At 44.3% G+C, this 15,673-nt stretch overlaps 1 protein-coding gene across 4 annotated transcripts in view; it reads right to left on the reverse strand.

Annotated features, from left to right (window-relative positions):
- The window catches only part of slc9a5 (solute carrier family 9 member A5), a 309,427-nt gene that overhangs the window by 105,394 nt on the left and 188,360 nt on the right, over positions 1–15,673 (reverse strand). For all 4 annotated transcript variants that reach the window (XM_068049563.1, XM_068049564.1, XM_068049562.1 and 1 more), the window contains exons 7-9: positions 14,412–14,614; positions 7,072–7,161; positions 5,003–5,073 (exon numbers count right to left, since the gene is read on the reverse strand). In XM_068049563.1, coding sequence (XP_067905664.1) covers positions 5,003–5,073; positions 7,072–7,161; positions 14,412–14,614 — 364 coding nt within the window. The remainder of the gene's footprint in view (positions 1–5,002; positions 5,074–7,071; positions 7,162–14,411; positions 14,615–15,673) is intronic.

Genomic DNA, 15,673 nt, shown 5'->3' on the forward strand with positions numbered 1-15,673 from the left:
CAAAGTGAGAACATTTTTGGCCTCATTTTCTCCCCTTCTTAACCACCACATGCTCCTGTTCTACTGAAAGCATTAGTCTAGGTTTCAAATTAGTCTCAACATCAGATTTTTCCAACAACAACACTCCACAACTAGTCAACAGGAGGTTTGACTGTAACATGGTGAACTAAATGCTGTCCTCTCTCCCACTGAAGCTGCACCAGGAGTTGGTCTAACTGCTCAGTGAGAAGCTGGCAAGAGTTACCTTCCTGAGAGAAGCAGACTCAAATACTGCCACTTATGACCACCAATCCAATCTTCTGGTCAAGAGGTAAACCGACTGTTGCCTGTATTCCTGGACCACCTGTGATTCTTTCAGGACTGTGTGTGTCCTGGAATACCTGCCTTCTACTAAATCATGCTCAGCAGCTTCCTTTGCATCAACTCCTGCAATAGACAGAGATTTCCTCAAAACAAATTTTCCCTACATTACAACAATATTTGACTACATTATAACAATAACTACAATCCAAAAGTAATTCATTTGCTATGAAGGGCTTTGGGAGATTGTGGAAACTTTATTAAAGCATTTTTTTCCCCTACTGTTCTTAGGAGAAATGCCTTTATGCTGAAACAAACAAATTGTGCACATTGAAAGAAATCGATCCTTTAATAAGGAGGTCGCTTGTCTATCTTATAAATAAAAAAGGCTGCGTTTGCTGACAACGCTACCAATAGGTGGCGCTGCAGTGGCACATGCACAAATGCAGCCTGTGCCACTAAAACGTCACAGTCTGTGACGTCAGCAGCTGCCAGGACAAAAGATGGTGCTGCTCAAATAATCACACGATGGCAACACACAATGGCAGGAGGGAGAGAGCGAGCGAGCGGGCAGGCTGGGGGGGGGAAGCGAGCGAGCGGGCGGGCCGGGGGGAGTGAGCGGGCAGGCCTGGGGGGGATGCGGGGGGGGAAGGAGGAGAGCGCACCCGCCACCACCAAGGTCTTCGGCCACTCTCTCCCCGCTTCCCCCACCCCCGCTCTCTCCCCACGTTAATTGATGACGTAATCTGCGCATGCGCCAACCTGTCCTGGCAATGCGGAATGCAGCGCGTGCGCAGAGTAGGAGCCAATCTGTGCATGTGCGCAGATTGGCGCTGTCTGATGACATCAGCTGCCGGCTGTGTTGTCGATAATCACTTTGATAAAAAAATAAGTTTTTTTCAAAAAAGAGCTTATTTCTTTAGCGATTAGTTACACAAACAGCAAATGTGACATTCAGTTGCAGAAACATAAACTTGGAAGTTAAGAATCAGCGATCTTGTTACTAGACTAGTAACCCAGAGCCCCAGGCTAATGCTCTGGGGATATGGGTGCAAATCCCACCACGGCAGATGGTGGAATTTGAATTCAAATTTTTTTTAAATCTGGGATTAAAAACTAGTCTAGTGGTGATCATGTAACCATTCTCAATTACTGTAAAAACCCATGTTCACTAATGTCCTTTAGGGAAAGAAATCCGCCGTCCTTACCTGGTCTGGCCTACATGTGACTCCAGACCGACAGCAATGTAGTTGACTCTTAAATGCCCTCTGAAATGGCCTAGCAAGCCACTCAGTTGTAACAAACTGCTACAAAGTCTAACTAAAGGAATGAAACTGGACGGACCGCCCGGCATTGACCTAGGCACTGGAAATGACAACACAAACCCTGCCTTGTCGACCCTGCAAAGTCCTCCTTACTAGCATCTGGGGGCTTGTGCCAAAATTGGGAGAGCTGTCCCACAGACTAGTCAAGCAATAGCCTAACTTGCAGACAATGTCCCAGAAACCATCATCATCACCCTGGGTATGTCCTGTATGTCCTGGCCCACCAGCAGGACAGACCTACCAGAGGTGGTGGCACAGTGGTATACAGCTGGGAGGGAGTTCTCAACATTGACTCCAGATCCCATGAAGTCTCATGGCATCAGGTAAAACGGGCAAGAAACCTCCTGCTGATTACCACCTACCAACCTCACCCCACCCCCCACTCCCCCCCCCCCCCACCCTTGGCTGATGAATCAGTGCTTCTCCATGTTGAACACCAATTGGAAAAAGCACTGAGGGTGGCAAGGGCATAAAATGTGCTCTGGGTGGACTCTTAAATGTTCATCGCCTTAAGTGGCTTGGTAGCACCACCACCAACAGAGCTGGCTGAGTCCTAAAGGACATAGCTGCTAGACTGGGTCTGTGGCAGGTGGTGAGGGAACCAACAAGAGGGAAAAACCTACTTGACCTCGTCCTCACCAATCTACCTGTCACAGATGCATCAGTCCGTGACAGTATTGGTAGGGGTGAATACCACACAGTCCTTGGAGATGAAGTCCTGTCTTCACATCGAGGGTACCAACCATCGTGTTGTGTGGCACTACCACCATGCTAAATGGGATAGATTTAAAACAGATCTAACAACTCAAAACTGGGCGCCATTGAGGCTCTGTGGGCCATCAGCAACAACAGAATTATATTCAACCACAATCTGTAACCTCATGGCCCAGCATATCCCCCACTCTACCATTACCACCAAGCTGGGGGACCACCATGGTAATGAAGAATGCAGGGGGGCATGCCAGGAGCAGCACCAGGCATACCTAAAAATTAGGTGTCAGCCTGGTGAAGCTACAACACAGGACTACTTGCACGCCAAAAGGTGGAAGCAGCATGCGATGGACAGGGCTAAGCAATCCCACAACCAATGGATCAGACCTAAGCTCTGCAGTCCTGCCATATCCAGTCATGAATGGTGATGGTCAATTAAACAATTGACAGGATGAGGAGGTTCCACAAACATCCCCATCCTCAATGATGGGAGTCCAGCGCATCAGTGCAAAAGAGAAGGCAGAAGCATTTGCATCCATCTTCAGCCAGAAATGCCAAATAGATGATCCATCTTGGCCTCCTTCTGAAGTCTCCAGCATCACGGATGCTAGTCTTCAGCCAATCCGATTCACTCATAGCTAAGGCTATGGGCCCTGACAACATTCCAGCAATAGTACTGAAGATTTGTGCTCCAGAACTAGCCGTGCCCCTAGCCAAGCTGTTCCAGTACAGCTACAACACTGGCATCTACCCGGCAATGTGCAAAATTGCCCAGGTACGTCCTGTGCACAAAAGGCAGGACAAATCCAACCCAGCCAACCCTATTAGTCCACTCTCGATCATCAGCAAAGTGATGGAAAGGGTTGTCAACGGTGCTATCAGGCAGCACTTGCTCAGCAATAACCTGATCAGTGATGCTCAGTTTGGGTTCCACCAGGACCACTCAGCTCCTAAACTCGTTACAGACTTGGTCCAAATATGGACAAAAGAGCTGAACTCCAGAGGTGAGGTGAGAATGACTGCCCTTGACATCAAGGCATCATTTGACCGAGATTGGCATCAAGGAGCCCTAGCAAAACTGGAGTCAATGGGAATCAGGGGGAAAACTGTCCACTGGTTGGAGTCATAGCTAGCACAAAGGAAGATGGTTGTCATTGTTGAAGGTCAGTCATCTCATTCCCAGGACATCACTGCAGGAGTTCCTCAGGGTAGTGTCCTAGGCCCAAACATCTTCAGCTACTTCATCAATTACCTTCCCTCCATCATAAGGTCAGAAGTGGGGATGTTTGCTGATGATTGCACAATGTTCAGCACCATTCGCAACTCCTCAGATACTGAAGCAGCCCACGTCCATATACAGCAAGACCTGGACAACATCCAGGCTTGGGCTGATAAGTGGCAAGAAACATTCATGCCACACAAGTGCCAGCCAATGACCATCTCAGACAAGAGGGAATTTAACCATCTCCCCTTGATGTTCAATGGCATTATCATTGCTGAATCCCCCACTGTTAACATCCTGGGGTCACCATTGACCAGAAACTGAATTGGACTAGCCACATAAGTGCTGTAGCTACAAGAGCAGGTCAGAGGCTGGGAATTCTGCAGCGAGAAACTCATCTCCTCTCTCCCCAAAGCCTGTCCACCATCTACAAGGCACAAGTCAGGAGTGTGATGGAATACTCTCCACTTGCCTGGATGGATGCAGCTTCAACAACACTCAAGAAGCTCAACACCATCCAGGACAAAGCAGCCCACTTGATTGGCACCCCATCCACCACCTTCAACATTCACTCCCTCCACCATCGACGCACTGTGGCAGCAGTGTGTACCATCTACAAGATGCCGTGCAGCAAATCACCAAGGCTCCTTCGACAGCACCTTCCAAACCCGCGACCTCTACCACCTAGAAGGACAAGGGTAGCACATACATGGGAACACTACCACCTGCAAGTTCCCCTCCAAGTCGTTCCTTCACTGTCGCTGAGTCAAAATCCTGGAACTCCCTTCTTAACAGCATTGTGGGTGTATCTCCACCCCAAGGACTGCAGCAGTTCAAGAAGGTAGCTCACCACCAACTTCTCATGGGCAATTAGGGATGGGCAATAAATGCTGGCCTAGCCAGTGACGCCCACATCCCTCGAATGAATAAATTCACACACACACACAAAATGTAGATGCAAGCAGTTTCTTTACACAGAGTAGTAGAATATGGAACTTGCTATCACAACAAGTGGTTGAAGCAAATAGCTTGTTTGCTTTCAAAAGGAAACTAGACAAATACATGAGGGAAGAGAGAATAGAAAGATGTGCTAAAAGGGTGAGATGAGGCAGCTGGAATGGGAGGCATTTGTGTGGAGTATAAACACCAGCACAGACTAGTTGGGCTGAATGGCCTGTTTCTGTGCTGTACATTCTATGTAATTCTAGAAATTTACATGAAAAATCCAACTCAGAGAAATAATGATAGTGCAATGAACATACTGAACCAAAAGCAATGCAGCTTTGTTGCATTCAGTTCTCAAGAGACCTCCACAAAAGAATAATTTATTCTAAATTACCATTTATAAGAAAAATAATTCCAAAGCTTTCATACAACCATCTTTCCTTACTTGGGTTGACTGAATAGAAATTCATGTAAATTAGGTGTTTAGTTTGTTACTCACTTGTCTCTCCAATAATGGTAACCATGGTGACCTACAATGTCTTCGACAGCTGCCAGAATGTGGTCAAAAGCCTTTGAAAGTAAGAAGCAGAAAGTGGTGTCAGATTCCTATGAATGGACTTTCTGCAAATAATTAAATGGCCACAAATCAAGATGAATCCCTCATGAGCTGACTGACCAAAGACCAGAGGATCACTAAAGAAGCATACACTCAGGAGCAACAGTCTTAACTGCAAGTAATCCTGTTATAAACTCACTATAAACAAAATGTAAATAAAGTAACATTAAAGAAACATGAGATGCTAAGACTGCCTTAGTTTAACAGTGTGTTTCCATAGTGACAGAGAAGGCTCTGTTTAACACATGGATTAACTGCAAACATGGAAAAATTAAGTGTGTGCATCTCAACTAATGACTGTTACATGTAAATGATTAACTGTTCAGTCACCATTTCTCTGGAACTTCCTCAGGATTCACCTCAGGTAGTAAAGCTGAGCTGCTTTCACAGCTTCAATGCAAAATTACAACATTCCAACATCTGCCGCAAAGTCTTCAGCTATCAGTTATGCCAGACATGCCATTACAGAGCGAAAGGCAAGCTTAGGGCGTGACCAAATCCCATTTAAAACATGACTGAAGTTTAGCTTATTGCGGAGGACAAGACGCAAGGGTTTGGATTCTCCTCCTGTTGCCAGGTTTTTGGTGAAATGGTCCTTATACTTGTCAGTGTCAAACTGCCTCAACCCCACTGCAATTTCCTACCCGGACTCTCATTAGCTGTGCAAGGTGGGTTAGAGGCCAGGAAGCCACCCTTCATGGCTTACCACCTCTGAGAGGTCGGGAAATGTAGTCCTGGTGCAGCCTTTAAAAGACAGCAACCAGATATGGGACAACTTCAATTTTCAACAAGATAGCAAAAGCAGCCAAAGGCGTCAGCAGCCGGAAGAAGCGTGTCCATGGACTGCTGCTGGTATAAGAAAGGGCCAGCAGGGGCAGTGAAATAGGAAGTTGCATACAAGGGTGTTCCCAGCTGTTTGGAGGGAGATGGGATGGGAAAATCAGTCAGTACAGCCTCCATCATCTTAAGAACTGCCATCCATGGCCTCACACGGGCAGCCAAGGTAAATCAAAGTCCCTGGTGCCAATATACATCCTCTATCATTCACACAGCTTCATTCATGTTATTACCTATCATAATCTTTCTCAGCACTTGGGTGGCATGGAGATCCTGCTCTGTAAGGGACAACCTCTCTAAACACTCAAGCACCTTCTTAACTCAAAACTACACTCTCTCACTCACTTTGCCTTTCACAGAAGCTTCTGCTAGTCACTGACCTGAAACATTCACCCTACCTTCTGTTCTTCACAATTGCAGCTTGACGTGCTCAGTGTTTCCAGCATTTTCAGATTTTATTTCAGATTTTCAGCATCTGCAATTGCTTTATGTTCCCTTATCCTGCTCTTTGCTGGCAGTAATTTTCCACACCTTTTACTGTGTATATAACTCTGTAGGTCACCTCTTAGCCACCGGCTTTCAAGGATGAAAAGCCCAGATTTCTCCCTATCTTCCTCATAACACAATCCTCTGATGCAACAGATCAGCATTATGGCCCTTATCTGAACTACCTATAATATCTGTAATTTAACACCTTACAGATTTGTTAAATTAGAACTGTAGTTATTCAATTCAACAAAATGTGGCAAGATCCTTCAAAATTTTCTCCTCAAGTCTATATCACAATAGGTATCTAACCCAGCTGTTCAAGATTCGGATAGTTACTGAGAAAGGTTCAGGAAAGAAAACGTTCAGAGCTCTCCTCTCGATGGATTGTCATGTCTGTTCCCTGACAAAATAAAGTGGGGTTCATTAGGCAGATTATCAGTAAAGAGATTTGCTCTGTGCCACCACACATGCACTGGTTGGTGGGTTGGGAGTTAGTGACTACGAGAACATGCACTTGTAACAACAGAGGAAAACATGTTACTTATAAATTAATGGGTGACAAATTGTATTCACACCAACAACAATACGGTTTTTGGAAGAAAAAGGACCAGGCTGAGAATACTTACACGTTCGTGTAACTCTTCATTAAGTGTTGGCTTGTGATGATCACTCCGCTTTACTTTCAGCCATTTAACAAGAGGTTTGATAGTCAACCCCTGGAAAAGGAAATATAGGGAACAGTTTGAATATACAAAATAATCAAGGTGGGGGGGGGAAATCAGTCTCGTGTAGAAGTGATGGTGAATCAGCAGCCTGTTTCACACCCACCTGACTTCCCTTTCTGTTGACTGCTGATTCACTATCCTCTGTTTTATGCAACGGCCCGAGACCAAATTCACCCCCCCCCTAGTTTTTAATGGTAAGTCATTGTACATTATCAAATCATTTGCTCACATGATGTCTACCATACAGACTGTGTTAATTACTACTTTGGAACAAAACAGCATAAGAAAGGAGTTGGCCATTCAGCCCATTCGAGCCTGCTCTGCCATTCAACAAGATCATGGTTGATCTTCTACCTCAGCTACACCTTCCCACACTATCCTCATATCCCTTGAGTCTATTCTACTTTATCAAAGTAAGATGTTCTGAGCAGTTCAACCGAAAACTGAGGAAACTCATCAGGCACAAATGTGGATGTGATGAAGTGTACCCGATTAACTCAGTGGGATGTTACAACAGCTAGCCACTGGTTCCAGAGAAAGTACACGTCTCATGTTACTAAAACTGAAGGACTATCCTTTCTTAGGTTCCGTATGGGTGAAGTGACCTATTACTGGAAGTGACTTCCACACAGACTGACTGAATGCAGATCATGAACAGAAGACCTCACTGCTGTGCTCCTGACACATTCAGATTCAAAGCATTAATGGTCATAAATGCCTTAGTTGCACTGTAAATACTCATTTGATATCAGTACCTGCTTTCGAATAGTGTGACTTAACAATCCAGAATAACACTGCAAGCTTCCCATCACCGTCAGATCATTGAGAAAGCAGTTATTGTATTTACCCACACAAAGAATGTGCTGTTATCCAGCGTCCTGCTGCGACATACCAACATACAAATATAGGGAACAGTTATATAGGGAACAGCTAGTGAGGTTTTTTTTATGTTACTGAGGAGATGCCAATTTTGTCTGCTGTTTACAAACATTACAAGTTTACAATCACCCTCTTAATGATTAAAATTCTAGTTTAAAAAGTTAGAATTGCATTGGTTCAGGGGAATTCAGGAGAAACATCTTTACTCAGAGTGATGAGAATGTGGAACATGCTGTCGCATAGAGTGGTTACAGTGAATAGCATAGATGGGTTTAAGGAGAAGCTAGATAAACACAGGAGAAAGAAAGGAATAGAAGGATATGCTATTAGGGTGAGATGACATAAGGTGGGAGGAGGCTCATGTGGGGCATAAACACTGGAATAGATCTGTTAAGCTTAATGGCCTGTTTATGTGCTGTAAATTCCATGCTGGTAGTTAACCTGCAGCTAGCGTGAAGCCCACGTGATGTGAAATTACTTCCTGGAGCTTGTCTCACAGCCAACCAGAAATCCAAACTGAACCTGCTTTGGCTACAGTTATATTGCATGTTCTGTGTTGTTACAAAGCCAAAACTGTGTTACAGTGATGCAAAATGTGCAGCTTTACTGCTGTAACACGCTACCTCAGTTTCTGAAGTGCTAAAAATGTTTTCTGAATGACAGGGGTAGAAGCCAGAATAATGGGAGGCAACCCAGCTGGATGGTGCAATTAATTAAATAATGCGTAACCTTCAAAACAATATTATTAAGTCAAAAAATCAACAGAGTTAAAATTTACATGATAGCTTAGTGAGTAAATAACATATAGAAATCTGGGAGGTCCCTGGTTTGATCACTAGTCTCTGCTGAGGTGGCCGATCTCACCCAGAACTACTGAAGGAGGCATTACAATTAGCCTCAGAACCAGAGGCCTTGTTAAGGGACAAAATGATCAAGCAAGATATCAGATCCTTTTTAACTATCCAGGGAACCCTGTGAAAAACTGCATATGTGGATGCCTGATTAGGATCAGTACAGGCTTGGCTATGATGCCTTCCATTGCTGAACAGCCACTGTCTCAGGCTCAGATGCTTCAAATGGTCACTTGGGCAAGGTACAAGAAGATTTCTGTGCCTATGGAACCATACCTCAGTATGGGTCAGTGCAAGAAGAGAGGAGGAAGGGGAGAGAAACACACCAGATTCAGAATCTCCTTTGTTTAGTCTCATCATGAGTTAAGTCACGTAGACAGTGACTATTTTAGTTTTGACTGATCACTGAATCATTCAGTGACTCATTTGTGTATCTGCAATGTGACAGGGCCTTCAAACAGGCGTTAAACCAGTAAGGAGACACGTGACTGCTTTATGCTGTCGTCTGTTAAAATGAGTCTGATGCGAATGGAACTTTTGGCTTTTGGCTACTTGGTACAAATTTCATTTTCAACAAAGATCTGTCCTGCATCCGGTTAAGAGGACAATGTGACAACAGATGCTCGCTTATCTGCCCTTTCCATCATTGAATTAACGCATTTACTTTGCACTAATTGCAATGTACAAGATGGCTATTTTTGTTTGTTTCTATGGAGATTCATTAGGCTGCTGCATAGACCCACAATACTCGGAGCAACTAACTCCATAGATTTCATTTGTTCATCAGAAATAGAACATAATCAGGCAAAAATGTGTAGGTGAGCCTGAAGGCTGAAGTCAAGTACATGTTTAATATATTCAATAATTCCTGCATCATTGCACTGAGATTAAACTTCAATGCCAAATGTGACTCTCTTCCTTGGAAAATGCAAATACCCAGGCTAAGTGCTCCGAAGTGCTGTTCATCAGCATAGTCACTGAAACCATTGAAATCATGGCCAGCAGGAGTGAAAAACCCCCTTCCCAATCAACTGATGACGAAATGCACCCAATCCCCGAATCCAGCACCTTAATCTATCAGGTGCACAGGTCTATCTTCCCACTCTTTGCTGCAGCTTCCCTTGATGTCCATCCTGCAGCAACTTCTAGCATCATCGAAGCCCGAATTTCTTTGTCCTCACTCTCACTCCTCATCCTGAGGCAATTTCCATTCCTCCTGTTCCTCCGACCTTCCACGTCCCGCTGAGGAAAGTAGCAGCCAACCCCATTTCCAGAGGTACTTTAACCCCAATTTTTACTACTCTCAGTAAGCTGTATTTAGCTGTTGTCCTCCAAACCCACTCTCACAGAGTTGTCCTCCAAACCCACTATCAGCCTTGCTCACCCACATTGAGTCACATTCACTCCCTCAACAGAAGCACTTTTCAACCCTACCCCATGCCGAGCCACTATTCAGCTGTGCATCACTTCTCTCCATAACCACTCCCCCCTCCCCTACCCCTCCCCTGATCTGCACCCTGGCCTGCCTCCTGCCTGCTGCTCAGAAACTTCTCCAGTGGCAGGACTCTGTCAGGGAGCCGCCCCACACAGATCCCTGCTATATTACCGGTCCCCCTGTCTCTGGGGGGCTGGTAGAATTCAGGCCAACATTTCAGGTAGATGACCTATTTTCTGAACTTATTGTCTGTTCTTGGAGGCCCTCACACCTTCTTGCTATGTCTTCCCATGTTCTACTTGTGGCTTGTTAGAGTGCTCCCTACGATAGCTAGAGCCCCATTGGAATCTTACTCAACACTCCAGATTGTGTTTTTTTGAGCAGGCACTATTCTAATATAGTGTGTCCTGCGGTCCATCATGATAGCTGGCCAGCATAATTGTCCGGGTTAAACTGCCTACCTCTACCAGTTGCTGTCACTACCCCATTACTCGCTCCTGCTAGAATTTACTGTGATGGTCCATTAGATCTTGAGCTTTCCCCTCTCAGATACCTTCTGGCAGCTCCCCAACAGCTATCAAAATCCAGTCAGCTAGCATGGTCAGGTAGGAGCCTGAAACTCAGTAGGTTGTGGGGGTGTAAGGGGAATGGCAATGATGATGGCAGCTATCAAGAGAGGGAGAAGCTCAACCTCCACCTTCACTTTTTCAGCTTTCTGGTGAACATCTTTTTGATATAGTTGCACCCTCCCAACTTCAGCATCATCAATGGTGGAAGTGTGAAATTACAGCATGACCAGTTTACATAGGCTGTTTCAATTATATATGCGGACATAGAAGAACGCAGAGTTCTCGGATGGTTGTAGAGTTGGAGGATGTTACTGAGGTAAGGAAGGATGAGGCAATGGATGGATTTAGCTAGGTATTTATCTACCTCTGTCTGAAAGTAGTTAATTGAATAATGTAACTGCTTTTTCCACATCTACTATTCTTCAGGGAGAGCGGTGAGTTCTTCAAACGCTGACTTTGTTTGAAGTTTGTTAGCTTTACACTTCTGGTTCTCCATTAACCACTCAAATTAAAAATCCTACATAGATCTACATTATCTGAAGTTTCTGATCACTTTAAAGACCTGGATAATTTCTCTTGTGAATCTTTCCCTTAAATGAAATCTGGCTCAGCCGTCTGTATGCAAAGTAAAGGAGCGCAGGTGGGGTGACCCGTTCAGCCCATCAAGTCTGTGCTGGCTCTCTGCAAAAGCAATTTAGTTAGACCAACTGCTCTGTTCTTTCCCTGTGTTAATGGTTGGTTAATTATGTTGTTAAAGATACACAGACGAAGGGCATTTTTTAATTAAGGACTTACAGCAGATATAAAGAGAGCCTGCTGGGACACAGAGGTGAAGGCAGGAGGCAGGGATATGTAATGCTGCGTTCTGTGAATAAACTGACTATCAAGAAAAGGATCTGTGTCTAGCTTCATTCTTCACCATTTGGCCTGGATCTCTTTAACACCCTGTAGCCTTGCAATTATTTTTCCTCCAGATGCTTATGCAATTCCCTTTGGAAAGCCATGATTGAATCTGCCTCCACCACCCTTTCAGGTAGTCATTCCAGATCACAACCACTCACTTTATAAAAAGGTTTTTCCTCATGTTCTTTTGCCGATCACCTTAAATGTATAACAAAAGCAAAGTACTGAGGATGCTAGATATCTGAGATAAAAAGAGAAAATGCTGGAAATGCTCAGCAGAACTAATTTCTTTCTATCTTGACGCTATTTTTTCTCTCCTTGTCCAGTCTCTTCTCACCTACTTCCATGACTTTTCCAATTCCCTTCATCACTTCAACAATTTCCACTTTCCTGTCCCTCACCATTGCCTATTCACCAGGGATGTCCAATCCCTCTACAATTCTACTCCCGACCAGGATGGCCTGACGGCTCTCTGCTACTTCCAGGAATGAGGGCCAACCCAGTCCTTCTCCACCACCACCTTCCTCCGACTAGCTGAACTTGTTCTCGCATTGAACAGTTGCTCTTTCAACAATAAAAGGTGTTGCTATGGGTACTCACACGGGTCCTAACTATACCTGCCTTTTTGTGGAATATGTGAAACATTCCTTGTTCCGGTCCTACTCAGGATCCCTCCCTCACCTCTTCTTCTGTACATTGATGACTATATTGGTGGCATTTCCTGCTCTCGCCATGAACTGGGCAATTTCATTGACTTTATTTCCAATTTCCACCCTTCTCTCACCTTCACAGGGTCCATCTCTGACTCTTCTCTCCCCTTCTTTGACTTCTGTCTCCATTTCTGGGGATAGGCTATCAACCAATATTCACTATAAGCCCACTGACTCCCACAGCTACCTTGACCACACTTCCTCACACCCAGCTTCCTGTAAGGACTCTATTCCATTCTTCCAGTTTCTTCATCTCTGTTGCACCTGTTCAGATGATGTAAACTTCCATATTAGTGCTTCCGATATGTCTTCCTTTTGCCTCAACCAAGCATTCCCCCCACCACCACCATAGTTGACAGGGCCTTCGACCATGTTCGTTCTATTTCATGCAATTCTGCTCTCACCCTTTCCCCTCCCTCCCAGACCCACGATAGGGTTCCCCTTGTCTTCACCTTCCACCTCACCAGCCTCCGTATTCAATGGATCATCCTCTGCCATTTCCATCACCTCCAGCGTGATGCCACCACTAAACACATCATCCCCTTCCCTTCCAGCATTCTGAAGGTACTGTCCACTCCTCAGTCACCTCCAACACCTCCTCCCTTTCCTTTGGCATTTTTCCATGCAAGCGCAGGAGATGCAACACTTGCTCTTTCACCTCCTCCCTTCTCATTGTCCAAGGTCCCAAACACTCCTTCCAAGTGAAACAGTGATTAACTGGTACTTCTTTCAATTTAGTATGCTATATTCACAGCTCACAACATGGTCTCCTCTACATTGGGGAGACCAAACGCAGACTGGGTATCTGCTTTGCAAAACACCTCCATTCAGTCCACAAGCATGACCCTGAGCTTCCTGTTCCCTGCCATTTTAATTAATTACCTTGCTCACACTCCGACCCTTCTTTCCTTGACCTGCTACAGTGTTCCAATGAAGCTCAACACAAGCTCAAGAAACAGCACCTCATCGGGCACTTTACAGCCTTCTGGACTCAACATTGAGAAGGTGCAAAAATGATTTACTAGAATGATACCAGAACTGAGAGGTTGTACTTATAAGGAAAGACTGAACACACAGGGTCTCTTTTCTCTAGAAAAGACTGAGAGGTGACTTGATAAAGGTCTTTAAGATTATGAAAGGTTTGATACAGACATAGAGAAGATGCTTTGGTTTGCGAGGGGACCTTAACTAAGGGCAATAAATATAAGGTAGTCACCAATAAATCCAATAGGAAATTCAACAGAAACCTCTGTATCCAGAGAGGGTTTAGAATGTGGAACGCATCATCACAAAGAGTAGTTGAGGTGACTAGCACAGATTAATTTAAGGGGAAGCTAGATAAACACATGAGGGAGAAAGCAGTAGAGAGATTATGTTCTTGGCATTAGATGAAGAAGGCTGGGAGGAGGCTCAAATATGGCATAAACACCAGCATGGACCTGCTGGGCTGAATGGCCTTTTCTATGCTGTAAATGCTATGTAACACTATGTAGGTACAAAACAAATAAATAACAACCAAATCAGGGATAAAAAGAGACATTTCCAGCCGGAAGCTGCAGGGCAGCACTATAAATGTATTGGCTACAAAAAACTGCAAGTGGGATGTTGTCTGTTACATTTCCAGCAAAACAGTCAAAATGAGAAAACTATTAACATTTTTCAACAGTAATTTCTGCTTTTCTTGTTGTACCTTAAGTGGATTTTGGTTTAGAACACATTGGTAATGCAAAAAATGGGTGAAATGAGTGAGGGTTCTTTCGAGGGCAAAAGAAAAGTGCAGATCCTACTCAAATAATGCATCTCAATGCAAACATCAAAATGTTGTAGGCAAATTGAAGGACTACTGCCAGTGTCATTGAGGGACATGAAACACATAAGCAGACACAACATTTACCTGAATTACCACTGTAAAAAATATAACTGTGATCGTCGTTGCAACAAAGTAGTCCTTCGCCTTGACAGTCTGATCATTGAGAAGTATCACCAGTGCGAATGCTACTGCACCACGCAAGCCACCGTAAGTCATAACTACCTGGTCAATTCTGTCCAGTGGGACAAGCCGGAAATGATTTAATACCCAGCTCTGCAGGATTACCCCTGGGAGTGAAAGATGGGTCACAATAAGCATTATCTTCTTTAACTGAGAATATAAACGATACAATGAAAGCTACAAGATTCTTAGTTTCAAGGACAAAGAAGACTTCTACAACAGTGGAGTTACTAGATTAGCATTGAGAAGGTTTATACTGCAGTATGGAATGCAGAAATGCTGTATCATTTTGAGATTTTACCTATTTGGCCTGGAACAGATTGTGGTTTACTTGTTACTCTATTACTGATAGAAAGTCAGGCTCAGCTCACAAAAGGTTAACTTTTGAAAGACACAAGCCATCCACAATAATGACTGGACTATTAGTTAGGATCTGAACAAAGCAGAACATTGTGTATTCTCACATATCATATCAGTATAGAGACAATGGAGGCCATTGAGGAGATTGTAAAGCTGAGCCAGCCTCTGTACCACTGAAGCATAACTTCCTCCCCTTTGTATTCCAGTCCTCTTTAGATAAGGGCCAATACTTCTTGCACTTGTGCACAAGCTTTCAGTAATTTGTGCACATGGACACCCATATCCCTTTGCTCCTTCACAGTTCCTAATCTCTCACCATTTAGAAAATATTCTGATTGAACTATCTTGGATTAGAAGTGGATGACCTCATACTTCCCCACATTGAAGTCTGTCTGTTATAGTTTTGCCTGTTCACTTAATCTGTCTAGATCCTTTTTAACTTCCTACTCTCAACTATACTACTCACTGTGCCTCCTAACTTAGTTTCATCTGCAAACTTGGATGTACAGCTTTCTATTCCTTCATCCAAGTCATTGATATATATGCTGAAAGGCTGAGGTCCCAGTTCAGATCCCATCCAATCACATCCCACCGTTCAGGGTTCATTTCCTTTATCCCTACTCTTGGTTTCCCACCTCACAACTAATTACTAACCCAAGTCAATTCTCAACAGAGGACTATGGGAGAGTCAAAGGTCAGCCTTTGTCTCTCCATCTCTCTACATAGAAGCCAGTCCAAAACAGTCAAAGTGAGACAGAGATGTTCCACTTCCTAAAGTTGACACCAGTTATTACAGGGACTACCAG

This window comes from Heterodontus francisci, chromosome 17 (genome assembly GCF_036365525.1).
Source record: "Heterodontus francisci isolate sHetFra1 chromosome 17, sHetFra1.hap1, whole genome shotgun sequence".
Taxonomy (NCBI): domain Eukaryota; kingdom Metazoa; phylum Chordata; class Chondrichthyes; order Heterodontiformes; family Heterodontidae; genus Heterodontus; species Heterodontus francisci.